The 14,348-nt window shown below is 30.7% G+C and overlaps 1 protein-coding gene and 1 long non-coding RNA gene across 3 annotated transcripts in view; one reads left to right on the forward strand and one right to left on the reverse strand.

Annotated features, from left to right (window-relative positions):
• LOC144975259 (coiled-coil and C2 domain-containing protein 2A-like) overlaps positions 1 to 14,348 on the reverse strand; it is a 52,522-nt gene that overhangs the window by 26,039 nt on the left and 12,135 nt on the right. The window contains exons 8-21 of one of the 2 annotated variants that reach the window (XM_078919185.1): positions 11,903 to 11,923; positions 8,509 to 8,595; positions 7,066 to 7,218; positions 6,190 to 6,226; positions 5,847 to 5,990; positions 5,184 to 5,332; positions 4,551 to 4,673; positions 3,850 to 4,059; positions 3,459 to 3,515; positions 3,265 to 3,332; positions 2,671 to 2,811; positions 1,988 to 2,144; positions 1,257 to 1,382; positions 243 to 375 (exon numbers count right to left, since the gene is read on the reverse strand). In XM_078919185.1, the coding sequence (XP_078775311.1) occupies positions 243 to 375; positions 1,257 to 1,382; positions 1,988 to 2,144; positions 2,671 to 2,811; positions 3,265 to 3,332; positions 3,459 to 3,515; positions 3,850 to 4,059; positions 4,551 to 4,673; positions 5,184 to 5,332; positions 5,847 to 5,990; positions 6,190 to 6,226; positions 7,066 to 7,218; positions 8,509 to 8,595; positions 11,903 to 11,923 (1,606 nt within the window). The remainder of the gene's footprint in view (positions 1 to 242; positions 376 to 1,256; positions 1,383 to 1,987; positions 2,145 to 2,670; positions 2,812 to 3,264; positions 3,333 to 3,458; positions 3,516 to 3,849; positions 4,060 to 4,550; positions 4,674 to 5,183; positions 5,333 to 5,846; positions 5,991 to 6,189; positions 6,227 to 7,065; positions 7,219 to 8,508; positions 8,596 to 11,902; positions 11,924 to 14,348) is intronic. The other variant, XM_078919193.1, reaches the window with a different exon arrangement.
• Positions 1 to 14,348, forward strand: part of LOC144975272 (uncharacterized) — a 43,497-nt gene that overhangs the window by 17,405 nt on the left and 11,744 nt on the right. The window lies entirely within an intron of this gene.

Genomic DNA, 14,348 nt, shown 5'->3' on the forward strand with positions numbered 1-14,348 from the left:
GTTCCTGTCACATAATTCATTTGTTAAGCTAAAGAAATGCACAAACATTAATTGAAACATTTATAAAAATGATCATGCTTCTGCTGCTGCCTATGTTGATGATGCTGATAATGATGATACGATGATAATGATGATGATAATGATGATGATGATGATGATGATGATGATGGTAATGATGATGACGATAATATTAACTGTATAAATCGAATTCAAAACATTTTAAAAGGATATCATCATATTACCTGGCCGCCTCTTTGAAGTCTTTGCTTTAGCTAAAATGGCATCTTTAACAGCTTTATTATCAAATGGCTCAGGAGGCTCTGGCTTCTCTAAATTCTCTTCATCAATTATTTCTTGATCTCTCTCGTTCTCTTCCTGGAAAACATATAGCATATAATGTAATAACTTTTGATTGAGAGAACATGAGACATGTATGCACTTAGTTTTTTGGGTTTATTTTAAAAAGAAATAACTTTAAATAATTTAGTATAAAGATGAATTATAGCTTATTTACAACGGAAACGTAAACAACAAATCTAAAGATTCAAAAATTAAATATAATAGACATTGGTGTTAGAATCAGAAAATTATGAAATACTATTTTGTATGGGACAACTGAAAGATACAAAAAGGAAAATCATAATGCTGAGGATCAAACCTACATCGCAAGAATAAGAATGGATCTCTTGGACTTGTAAAATAAAAAAAATATTTAAAAAACAACAACAACAATAACAAAACACGTCCTTCTGTGAGACATCTTTAGATGTCATCACCTTGGCATTCCATGAAGGTAAATGGAAAACCCATCAAAAAATGTCAGAAGTCGATAGCAAGCATCAATGTTGTCCAAAGTTAATTTAACCCTTTCATGTGGCATTATTAGATACCACCATTGTGGCATTCCATGAAGGAATATATACATCCATCAAACAAACGTCTGATGTCAACAGAGATCACCCATGTTGTCCAAAGTGAGCAAATTGGGGGCCGAAGCGAGGCTCCAAACTGGGACCCCTTGGGTCACATAGCAATGCCTGAACCACTCAACAATCTCGCACCTTTAAAGCAAAGCATATAAATAATTAAGCCATCTTCACTCACTATAAAAATCTAAAGATAAGAATTCTAAATTTTGTGTAAAAGTTAGAAAGAAAAAAATATTGTGTAGGTAAACATTCAATTTCTTATTTCAACAACCAGAAGATCTGTAAAAATAAAGAAGCATATAAGTACATCAAACTTCTATCACTCACATCCAGAAGTTCATCTTCATTATCATTAGGCTCATCTCTTGGGGATTGCGATGTCTTTGAAGACTTGGAAGCTTTAGATCCTCTCCTTTGCTTTGTGCGTTCTGCTATTCTTTTCGCTGCCTCCTCCTGTTGGTATCATTTTAGAGGTAGATTGCAATGAAAAAATATATTGACTGATAATGCATCCATTTTATGATCAAATTGTGATACTTCCTTAATATAGGTCATTTTTTTTCAAAATTGCACTCTAAATTATGAAAACAAATAAGGAAATAAAACAAAGATAACAGACATTGAAAAAATAAGGTCTAGGTCTCCATTAAAACGCTTACAATTTGGTTTGTACTCACAACAACCTGCATTCATATTTTAAATGCATTTAGGATTGTGAAATTAATGGATCTGTATTCCAATCTCAATGAACTACGTTCAAAATCTATTTTTTTAAATCAGTTGGGATTATCTTTTTATTCCACAATGAGTTTGTTTGCCAAAAAATATGGGAAATCGATCTCTGTAGATCTACTATATTCAAAAGTTAAATGGAAACACATTGTGCGCCTCTTCATGTTATGTCAACAATCCACGAGAGTTATACCTTTTATGAGGAAATTCTAAGGCTGCTTCCACTATGGGACAATCTGAATGAGTATTATTTACACATATAACATAAATGAATAATACCTATTATTCAAACTTTTATGGTGAAATTAGTCGACAATTATTATTACCTTATTATTTTGCTGTTTTTCATACTTTTCCATTTGATCTTTGTACACTGCTTCCTTCCTCATGAAATCTTCTTCATACTTCTCTTGCTCATCTCGTAATTCTTCTTCAAGTTCAAGGTCCCATCTCTTTCGATCTTCATCTTTATTCGTCTCTTCTCTTAAATTAAAAAAAAATGTTAAGGTAAACAGATAAAAATCTGTAAGAAAGCAATTAAGCAACACACCATTTTATTGAACGATGTGTGTCACTGTCCCATATAAATCAGGGAGAAATTACAAGAAAAATCACATCTCAAAATAACTTCAGCTTATTTAAAATAGACACTATTCTTATGCCTCTGTTATTGCAGGTTGTGCACAAATATACTTGTGATTTTCATGTTTTACATTGTTCATTTTATAAAACAAAAATATTAAAGCAAATAATACAAATTTATAAAACCAATACATGAAATAAAAATTTAACATGAACTGCTTGACAGAAAAGCAAACTAATAGTTCTAAAATATTCAACAATATGTTTCTGAATTACGTGGCTCATATACATTCAAAACAATGAAGCTAATAGCATGTTTGAGTCACTAAATTAAAAAGTAATGACCAAATTGTTTATGTAATCTAATTGCTTACAACATAATATCTAACCTTTCAAATTCGATTTTATTGAACTTTAATAAACCTACTTTTGGATCTGAAGTTTCAGAGGGGTATTTGTGTACTGCTGATTTTCTCGAAGAGTCTTTATCTCTCTCCAAGTGCTGATGATGTTCTTCATCAAAGTACGCCCAATTTGCTCTTCTTTATCTCTTAAAGCACGAGTTATCCTATGACGATTTTTGAAAATATTAAACATAAGCAAAAGATTTGTGTCTCTATGTTTAATCTACGAATATATCTCACTCATCACCCATTCAGGTATTAAAGTTAAGGTAACACCGCCAGGTGCATAGTCAACAACATCATGAAAAATAAATAGACTCAAATGCAAAAAGCCTTAGGAGTAAAAGACACAGATTAAGAGTTAGAAAATAGATGTCTACCACAAGATTCAAGATATTCATAATGTAAAGTGATGCATCTCCCTTGTGACAACTGAAAGTTTCATCATGATTATGATTTTAAGTTCTGCTTTTCAAGAAAAAAAAAATTTGAACAAAGAACTTCAACAATTATCTTAAAGAACAAAAAACTGTCATTTTACTACCACATGGCATTTGGCCGATTAGCACAAGCACAAGGCTCTTTAACAAAAACAACCAGAAAAAGTAAAAGGTTACCTTATTTCACTTTTATAATCACGTAACCTCCTCTCATAATTGTCTCTGTCACTTACAGACATTTCTCCCTAAAGAAAAGAAACATGGAAAAGATGTTAACGAATTAGAAGTGAAATCTAAAATAATATTAAAGAAATAATCTTCCTAATGAAGTAAAAAGGATTATAATGATAAAAATCTTAATGTGATCTTACCTTATGAGATGCGATGTAGTTATGTAATAGAAATGAGGAATGTTTCAAAGCAGACAACTGAAAATAAAGAAGAAAAAAATAAACAAATGAAATACACACATTTTTATAATCATTTGGTAAAAAGCACATAAAATAGTGTCCTCCTCCCATTTCTTTTCTTTGGCAGAGTGGGGAAAGGGGTAGGAAGGTACAAACAGGCCCTCCTTTAATCAAGAAGCAATTGTAGTCATCAGTATTCTGAAAGTATTATAATTAAACTTTTCTTTACAATTCACAACAAACAAATCTGATCACCTATATTATGTGATAGATTTTGGTAATTTTGTATTAATTAATAATAATATATCATTATTAATATTTCATATCTTATTATAGGTATTAAATTTGATACCTTTTCAACATAAAATTCAGCTACATTTCGCTTGGCCCTTGACAAATATTCTTCATAAAGAGAGGAAAGTTTTTCTGCTAAGACATGCTCTTTGCTAAATAAGTGATGGTGAGAGAATGCAATGGAATTGACATCCACATCCAATTGGTAGTAACCACCACCATCAACAGCGCCATCAATGTAACGGTTGTCAAACTCTCGCACTATTGCCTGCAGATGAGATAAGAAAAGAAAACAAAAGTTGAATGAGTGAATTATCCTGGGTCAACTTAACCTTAAATGATAGTTTAAAGTTCACTGTGTGATTCTATGTTCAGATTTGGTTATTTCAAGACATGTAGATTTTTTAATTGATCTAACATTCTAAACTGACTTTAATTGACATTAATGTAACATTATAAAATCAGATCCTTTCTTTTACAAACTGTTTAATACCATTATCACTAAAACTTAAAAATCACAATAACTTTTGTTTCAAAAGGTAACTGATTATTTGCTCACTTAGCATACATATCTATATCAAATCTCAATCATAGTCTTTATAAAGTAAAATGAATGAAAAAAGCAATATAATAATAGGAAACATTTGCTCTGGGATATTGTTTAAAATGCAATTATAGAAACGAATATCAGCTGGCCTTTCGTATTCTATAATGGAGCTCCGCTCCGATTTTAAACTGTAGACTTGACTAATCACAAACCTTTTGAAAAACAGTCTCCAAGTAAGGAGCGTCTTCTTCAACCATTGGTGGTCTGACCGGAGCCTCTCTAAGGGGGTCTGGTAAGATAATTAGTTGGCCATCTTCTCCAAACCATTTGCTGGGCTGTAAAAAATAGTAGGGGCTAAATTTTTTAATGTGTAATAAATTGAAGAACGTTTTTCAATTCCTCTTAAAGTTGACATTTAAACTGAATTTAATTAATGAACTATCTTACAGTATACGATAAATTATCATAAATTGCAAAATATTTCGGATCGGAAGATCCTGGGCTCGAGCCTCGCTCAGTGCATAGTTGAGTCTTTGGAAAAGGCTTTGTACTCACATTCTCTCACCATACTCAGGTGTAAAATGAGTACCTGGTCATTAACAGCCTTGTCTAAGTCAGAAAAAATTGTAAGATCACCTAACAGGCATCATGTCTCGTTCTACACATTACGTGTCGCTGTTGGTCAGGGACCCCTTGTAAAGCTCTTTGAGCACGTTTAGTGGATATTGCGCTAAATTAAAGCTCAAGCTCAAGTTTGTAGATTGTGAGCCTTGCTTAAGTTCCTTTGTTTATTAGGAGGCAGCGATTTAAAATCTAAAAAATACCAAAACACCATCGAAACATACTTGCTCCAATTTTTCAGCCTCTTTCAACAGCCTATTTTCCATCTTGCTCTTGTTTCTGACTGCAATGGCTGGTTTGACTCCTACGTAAAGACCTTCATCCTCCAAAAATCTGGGTTCTAAGTCTTCAGAAACTTTTTCCGTGGCTGGAGCTGTTAATTAAAAACAAAATTTTCGTTTCATCCAAAGAAAAAAAATATATTGAAACTTGACTCAGTGGGAAATAAAAAGTAAGATCCTCCTGGCACGAAGAAATTTACTTTATAGGCATTTTCACTTTAAATTTTCATCTATCTATGTCATTCTTTTTCACATCTAAATGAAAGTGAACTATATTAATGATTAAAACCCATCAGTTACCTTCTGATTTATTATGTTATTATCATGTTAAGTAGCATGAAGATAATCTTCTAATTCTAAGTACAATAAGGTAATATGCGATGTGGTAAATTAAGTAAACAGTAGCCCAAAAAAAAAAACAACAAAAACAACACACACATACACAAACACATACACACACACACACACACACACACACACACACACACACACATACACACACACACACACACACACATACCAGATTAAAATGAGAAATGCATACTTTTCATAAAAGAAATAAAAATGAAATCTACAATTTCCTACACTCCTTTAGACATAAATTACCAGCAGCGGAAGAAGGAAAATACAACATTTCTTGATCTGCTTTAGAAATCTTTTCAGGATCCATCATGAAGGCTTTACGAATAGCGATGGGACCATAACCCTCTGGTGTGTAGTCATCATCATCCTCTAGTAGTTTATCCTCCTCTGATGAAAGAAAAAAATATTCACGAAACTTCAGAGATGTTCAACCTTGATTTTGTTTGAAAATTACATTTTTTGTCTCATCAAAATCAACAAGAAATAAATTATCCTTACAATAAAAATATCTTATTATAGAATGTATGTGTCAACAATGGAAATTATAGTTGTTGGGTTATTCAAATAAAAAATTAAATTAACTTACCTTTTTTTTCCTCTTCTTTCGCTGCTCTTTCCTCCTCCTTGTTAGAATTGCAGAGAAAAAAATAGATTATAAATTGATTAAACAAATCATTTGGCATATCAGTATAGATTACGTTATATGTCTTTTGTTCTTATAACGTGTTTATGCGAAAAGTTCCCAACACTGCATCCACCAAAAGACAAGTATAACTATCAGATGCTCATTTAGAATTCAAGTTTATGTTCAAGAGTTTATTTTTAGGACATTGGCCAATCACCATAACATCTCTCTGAACAAATTAATCTAACAATTATAATAATAAGGGAATAACATTCCTTGTTAATCATCGATGGCTAAAAAAGCAATAATAATAATAATAATAATAATAATAATAATAATAATAATAATAATAATAAGAAGAAGAAGAAGAAGAAGAAGAAGAAGAAGAAGAAGAAGAAGAAGAAGAAGAAGAAGAAGAAGAAGAAGAAGAAGAAGAAAAAAGAACATCACCATTATAAAAATTAATAAATAATAATAATAATAATAATAATAATAATAAATAATAATAATAATTAATAATAATAATAATAATAATAATAATAATAATAATAATAATATTATTATTATTATTATTTAGAATGCAAGTTTACGATGTGAATGAATTACTGACAGTTAATTGCTCTAAACTTAGACAGAATAATTGTTTAATTTCAAAATCGTAAAACCATATTATCTAAGTAGCTGATAAAAAAAAAAAAAAAATAGGAAAATTGTAGCCGTTTTTTAAGAAAAAACAAAACAAAAAAAACAACAAATTCAATTGTCGGTTTTCAGTTTTATCCGCTATTTCCTAGAAGTAGCGTTTGATTTATAAATTGAATGTTTCAAAATTCAAACCGTTTCTTCCTCTCCTTCCTCCCCTTCTGCTTTAGCTTCTTCCTCTTCAGCCTTCTTCGCGGCCAGTGCTGCTTCTTTCTCTGCCTCTGTCTCAGGCTCCCATTCTCTAGTGAAAAAATCAAAGCACTCCTCTTGACTTGGCATGAAAGAAAGCTGGACAAGAGACAAAAATTTTAAAAATAAATACTGGAATTCATTCACAACCACAAAGTATGACAGTTAAGGTTGATATTTCGATAAGAATCAGAAATGATAATGAAAAGGGTATAAGGAACAGTGGGGAATTAAATCAATTATTTTTTAAATATAAAGAAAATTGCTTGATTATTTAATCCTCCATTTTTTTTATCCCTTACAACTGCTCTATGGAGTGTTCTTGTAATTCTTGTCTTTTCTTCTGAAAAATAAGGTTGTGGAAGATTAACCTGCTCATGTCCTGCTCATTCTTCCTCAATAAGGTTGACAGCTAACACAGGCTCAAATTCTATCCTAGGTAATCTTTATTTTTTCTTTCCTGGCAGTAATAAACATAAAATTGGATCATTATACAATTCATTGTTTCTTTAAAAGAGCAAGATTATTCCTAAAACAGTCTTCCCAGTAGTTCTTCAGAGCCACTAGGCCCATAGAACCAGAGTTTATCCCTCTTACTATAGCGTGAAATAGACTAAAGCAGTCGATTGCTAGCCTTTGGATAGGACGCTTGTCTATCGCAAAGTACTTTCTACCAGATCTAACAAACCCCTTAATTAAGTTCTGGAAACATTCATCCCCAATCAATATCAATAATTGATATTAACAGTCCTGAGATTACCAAATTATAGACTCCCTCCAATGCCTCACTTTTAACTCACCCAATCCTAGAGATTTTTGCTACTTTTCAAAACTGGAAAAAATGTATTAAAAATGAGCATGTACATAGATAGTTTGATTCAATTATCATTAACATGCAAAAACTAATTACATTAGCTTTGATACTACACCTATACTGTAATAAATAGGCATGGGGTAAAAGTAACCCGGGTAAACTACGGATATAGTCGGTGTTAGGGTTGAGTGAGTTAAGCTGTCCTTTACACCCTTAAACTCACAATGGTAATACCACTGAGTTTGAAACAGTTTCCATTTTCTATTCGTTGATTTTCTGGTCTACAAACATAAAATTTAAACCAAAATACATTTGACAGAAATGAATAAAAATAAAAGGCCACTGAAGAAAACTTAACTTAGCTTAAGGAATTATAAAGAAAATGGTGAAGGTGACATTCATACTACTTTAAGAAATAGCTTAGATCTACAAATCAATCAGAGTTCTCATGCTCCTTCACTGTTTGCTCCTCTCCCATCCACCCCCCACCACTCCAAAAAAAAAAAAAAATTGAGATCAATAAAAGAGAAGGGTAGACCATATATCTAAACACTTGATAGAAAGACACAACTCACTGATTCGTGTTGAGCAGCTCTCTGTCGTCTCAGTTTTCTCATTTTCTCTGTTTTTGCTTCCAATCTTGCAAGTTCAGCCTCATCCATCTGTGAATAATTCAGGCAAAACCCAGTTACATTTCAAAGAACCTTACTAATAGCATAGTCAAATGTCATAAGTGTTTTCATTTGTTTTCTTTTCCGGTTTTGAATATTCATTTTAGTTGGGGGTTTTTATTGTTTTTTTTAACATTAATTATTATTTAAAATTTTTTTTAATTCATTTTGGGTTGGGTATTTTTTATCCTGAAATCTATTTACATTCTACTGAAACACACACATACACACACACACATATACACACACACCCACACACACACACATATATATATATATATAATATATATATATATATATATAAATATATATATATATATATATATATATATATAATATTTAATATATTTTTATTAGTTTTATTAGAAAAAAGTATTATATTTATCACACATATATATATATAATATATATATATATATATATATATATATATATATATATATATATATATATATTGTGTGTGTGTGTGTGTGTGTGTGTGTGTGTGTGTGATAAATATAATACTTTTTTTCTAATAAAACTAATAAAAATATATTAAAACTCGAAGGAAAAGAGCATTTCAACATTCATGCAATATCAAAGCAAATTAATTATCAGATGGAGGGCAAATGTAAATGATTTGGCCATGAAATATTTAAAGTCAAGGGATACTATTTTCATTAAGATTTATTACGTATGGGTTTCATGTGTTTCTTTGTTTTGTTTTGTTTTTTGTGTGTGTTTTTTTTTAATTTTATTTTTTTAAATTTCCATTCCCATCAGCATGCAAAAAACATCAAAACGTATTTTCTTAAACAAAAAGCCACAATTTAAGGTTCATAGACAAATACATAGAGAATGTACATGAAAAGTAAAATAATACAAGACTAAAAAAAAAATGTCCTTATAATTTATCTATAATAGGAGGCTTGCCTCGGTAATTTTAAGTATCAAGATTTTTATTTCTTTAACCTTAATTGAATATATATAAAAAGAAGGGAATAATTTTATAAAAATATAAAACTGAGAAAGTGTTGAACTTGTTCTTTATGACAAAACATGTATCAAATAGAAATATCAAGAGCTATTTGTTTTGAACTTTAAGACCGAAATAGAAAAAAAGTGATCATGCATACATTTTTACTAGAGGTGAAAATAACAGCCGAGAAAACACTCTAAAAAAGGTAAACCAAACAATTTTTTTTGTTCAAAATATTCCAAATTCTGTTGTGCGCTGTATAATCTTTACAAACTTGCTTATATATTTAACAAACTAGGAACGAAATTTATTGTTTAATAGGAACGCTTTCATTCATTTACTTTCTACAATGTGAAAATGTCAATGTCCTTAACAACATTAATTATAAATAGACCTATCTATTACATTGTATATTATAACACCCCTTTTATAGTCTCTAATAAGAATAAACCAGTCGAGCTAAACATGCATTAATGACTGCTTGTGACGTAATCGTGTTATTGTCTTAAACAATTTAAATCGAAGGTCAAGGTAAGCAGTCATTTATCGAAAAATTAATTACTTCTGATCTTCATCTTTTAAAATAATTGTTCCATCTCTGCACTGAACTGAACTTGTATTGAATTAGGTCATCATAACTTGTCATGTCATTTAAATAATACAAAGGGGAGTAATATGCAACAATGGAATGTTTATTTTTTGTTATCACTATCACTATTAAATAAACCAAGATCTACTTCTAATTTCGCCTTACTTAAAAATTCTATTTACCCTTCTGATAATTTTATATATATTGACTAGAACAATGATTTGTTTTAGGAAACTGTAAAACTGGGGTGTTACAATGCATTCTTTGACTATATTGAATATTTCGTAACCTAGGAGAAGCCCTCTCAGGGTCAGTCTGGTCCTCGGTCCGAAAATCCAATAAAGGTCAAAAACTGTATATCAATGAATAATGGTGAGATTTAGATGTAAAAAAAATGGTGACACAACCATGAAAAAAAAATTTGACATGAGACATTTAAAAAAAAATTAACACTCTTAAGTTTGTTCTTAAGTTTGTTTAAGCAAATAGAGAGAGGGAGAGAAAAAAATGAGTCAGAGATAGAGAGATAGATAGATAGAGAGATAGATAGAAAGAGAGAGTGAGAGAGAGAGAGAGAGAGGGGGGGGGGTGAGTGATTTCAAGTTACAAATCAATATTTGACCTTTAATAAAATCATGTTTAAATAATATTGCAGGTTTCAGATTAATGCAAAAAGATACAAGTATGTACTAAAACGGGACGCATATAAATGTCAAACTAGGCTTACTGCCATTGGTACTATTCGTCAAGGGACAATCTAAGTTGGACTTACCTTTATTGTGATCCTAGCACTGAGAACTACAACATTCAAAAACTAATTCACTTAGTGGTACTATTAACCTAATCGCTAAAGAAGTAAACTCATTTCCACAATTTTTAGGATAAATCGATTCTAAGTAAACAGAAAACAGTGAGAGATTTACTTCTAGCTATTGTTATAAATGTATATTATAAATAATCTAAATTTATATCAATTATCAATAATCAGAAGTAACTAACTAACCGGAATGAAAAAGTGCTTTTGTAGCTTTTACTTTCTGAATTTGCTAATAACTTTTTAAAATTTCAACATTGACACAGTACATCAATATAATCATGCCAAGATAAACCATTTCAAATTAACGTCCATGCATATAAATTCAGTCTTTAAAACCCAATTACCATGCAAAAAAAAAAAAGAAAGAAACAAAGAACAACACCTACATCCATGCATTTAGAAGAACATATGTGCAGCTATGTGGTCTTGTAGTACACACTCAACTTGCAACCTGAAGGTCCCTGGTTCATGTTCTACAATGGGTAGTGCAAAGTTGTGTCTTAAGAAAATGATCTTAACTTATTTTATTGCTTCACCGTACTCAGGTGTAAATAAGTATCTGGCTGGTAATAGCATTGTTTGTAAAAAAAATTGTAATTTGCACTTTATGTCGTGTCCTATGTATTAAGCTTTGTTGTTGGCTTGGTAACCATTGTAAAGTACCTTGATCATATTTTGTAGATTCTTCTCTACATAAAATCTTTTTTTTTAACTAGACGTCATGCCAAGGGGGGGGGGGGGATGCTTCATTAGGCATATACTTAAAGGAATTGAATAAGTGTGTGTTGTAGAGGAAATGAGATACGTAATTAAGAGATGCAACAGTCCGATGATATGGGGTAGAATCTGGTTAATACAGAGAGATATAACCACAAAGACATATATGCTTCAATTGGCCTATGTGCAACAGCTGTTTAAAAATAATAAAACTTACTCTAACGGGACTCCCATGTGCCTGGATAGGTAATGAAAAAAGACCAAACACTCCTAATTTCTAAGATTAGAAAACTATAATCTACAAATCAAATAAATGACGGTTAAAAATTCAAAATTTACACGCATTCCATTTAAATAAATTATGAGGGAAACATTATTACATAAAAAGCGGAGTTTATTGTACATGATTTAATTTCTAATTGGAACTTGAAATGAATAAAAGCAAAACACTCTACATCCTCAACTTAAAGTAATTTGTTACATAAAAATCACTACCAAACAAGAACAATACTGAAATGACATTATCGATAATATAAAAGAAAATCGTTCTTGCATTTATTTAATCAAAAGATTTAAAAACATGTAATCTACAAAGAGGACTTGTACATTTGTAGTAGAAAACTCATATCTTTTAAAAATCAAAATAATATCCGATATTGTAGTCAGATTTTAAAAATCAATGTTGTCATGCTATACCATCCATATCATTCACTGACAATGAAGAGATATGAAGTTTTCCTAACCCTAATATCTAATGGTTTTGATGACGAGATCAAATGTAAGAAAGGGACAGTTTGAGCAGATAACATTTATTCAAAAGTGAGAAAAAAAAAAGTAAATCCTGCTCACGAAAACCCTACAAAGAGTAAATTTTTAAATGAGAATTGTCAAATGAATGTTGAGCGTGGATGAAGTAAAGACTTGTCTCGTATGCTATTGTTGACAAGAAATAAAGTGAGTAGAAAAGTGCCAGAAGACAATAGAAAATTAAAAATTTTCAAGTGATGGGGTCTGCTCCACTCACTTTTGCTAAATTAATATTGTTGACAATGGATTTGGTATGTTTTAATTAAGGCACCCTTCCTTTTCCACACTTCCTTCTTGGCCTAATGACAGATGATCACTTGAATTAAAGTGCATATCTTGTATAAAGTAATGCTGTATTATACTGTCCCTTGACTAAATTCTATTTTCCCTTCTTGTTGACCGACCAGAGCTTGAGCTAGAAATTTTCCTTGTTAAGAATATCGTCCTATATTGAAGCTGTTACATTTATTCTTTTAAATCGTGCTTCAGGTAGAAATAAAATTTAAAGGCATTGAATGTCACCAGGCTTATATGTATCCTTCATGTCATTAATTAAAATCTATAATTCCCTGTCATTGTGACAATTTCTCAAGCATTTCATTTGATCATTAAGTAAAGGTGATTATCTTTTATGAATGGAATCGGTATTATGGTCTAATTTACACAATATGTCTTATTTCAAATATTGCAAGTTATATTTACTGAATCCCAGATAAATCTGCTTTTCTTCATACTTCTATTGATAAACCTACATTAGAAACTAATCAATTCATTTACTTCATTAATATTCCAAGGCAAATTGATTGTTTTAAACATACACACCAATGATGTGAAAGAGAAAGATTATCGATAGAAATTTATACAAATAGGATTCTTTCCATGAATAGAGAAAGCTTAACTTCTTTAAATTATTATGTTAAAACAAATTAGAAAGAGTCATGTTCTAATTATCAAATAATGCTGTTAGTATATACACGAACACACATTTACATAAGGGTTAGGGAGTATGAATGATAAACATAAATACCTCTCTTTCTCCCTGTTTGTGGGATAATCAAATACAAGCCATTAGGATTATATTCATAAGCAAAATGTAGGGATATAATAATATGAATATGAAAGACGAAGAAAAACGAAATATCAAAAATGAAAAGGAAGTGAATTTTATTTTTTAATTCTCCATTATCTTGAATTCTAACGCTCGCAATACTATTGATTAAAAGTTCTTCTTTTCTACCTGATAATTTTTTATGTGTGTGTGTGTGTGTGTGTGTGTGTGTGTGTTTGCATCTGTGTGTATCTGTGTGTGTAAGAGAGAGAGAGAGAGAGAGAGAGAGAGAGAGAGAGAGAGAGAGAAAGAGATAGAGTGTGTGGTCTGTGTGTGTGTGTGAGAAAGAGAGAGAGAGAGAGAGAGAGAGAGAGAGAGAGAGAGAGAGAGAGTGTGTGTGTGTGTGTGTGTGCGTATGTGTGATTTTATATTTTATAAACGGTAGTGTAGAAAATCTTCTGTCGAATTTACTTTTAACTCACTCAACCCTAACACTGACTATATCCGTCGTTTACCCGGGTTACTTTTACCCCATTCCTATTTATTACATTTTTCTGAGACAACTTATAGGCTTAGTATCAAAGTTAATGTTTTTAGTTTTTGCATGTTAATTATAGTTGAATAAAACTATATATGTACATGCTCATTTTGTCCAATTTCGAAAAGTAGAAAAAATCTCTAGGATTGAGTGAGAAGCTGTAAAATGTATGCCCAGTTTTCATCACATGAATTAGAGGTCTAAAAAATTTAAAAATTTGAATTTTGGAATTCAAGACCAATCATTTATGGGAAATATATGTTTTTATTT

The sequence above is a fragment of the Berghia stephanieae genome, chromosome 1 (genome assembly GCF_034508935.2).
Source record: "Berghia stephanieae isolate SIO BIC M18660-M18661 chromosome 1, UCSD_Bste_1.3, whole genome shotgun sequence".
Classification (NCBI taxonomy): Eukaryota; Metazoa; Mollusca; class Gastropoda; order Nudibranchia; family Aeolidiidae; genus Berghia; species Berghia stephanieae.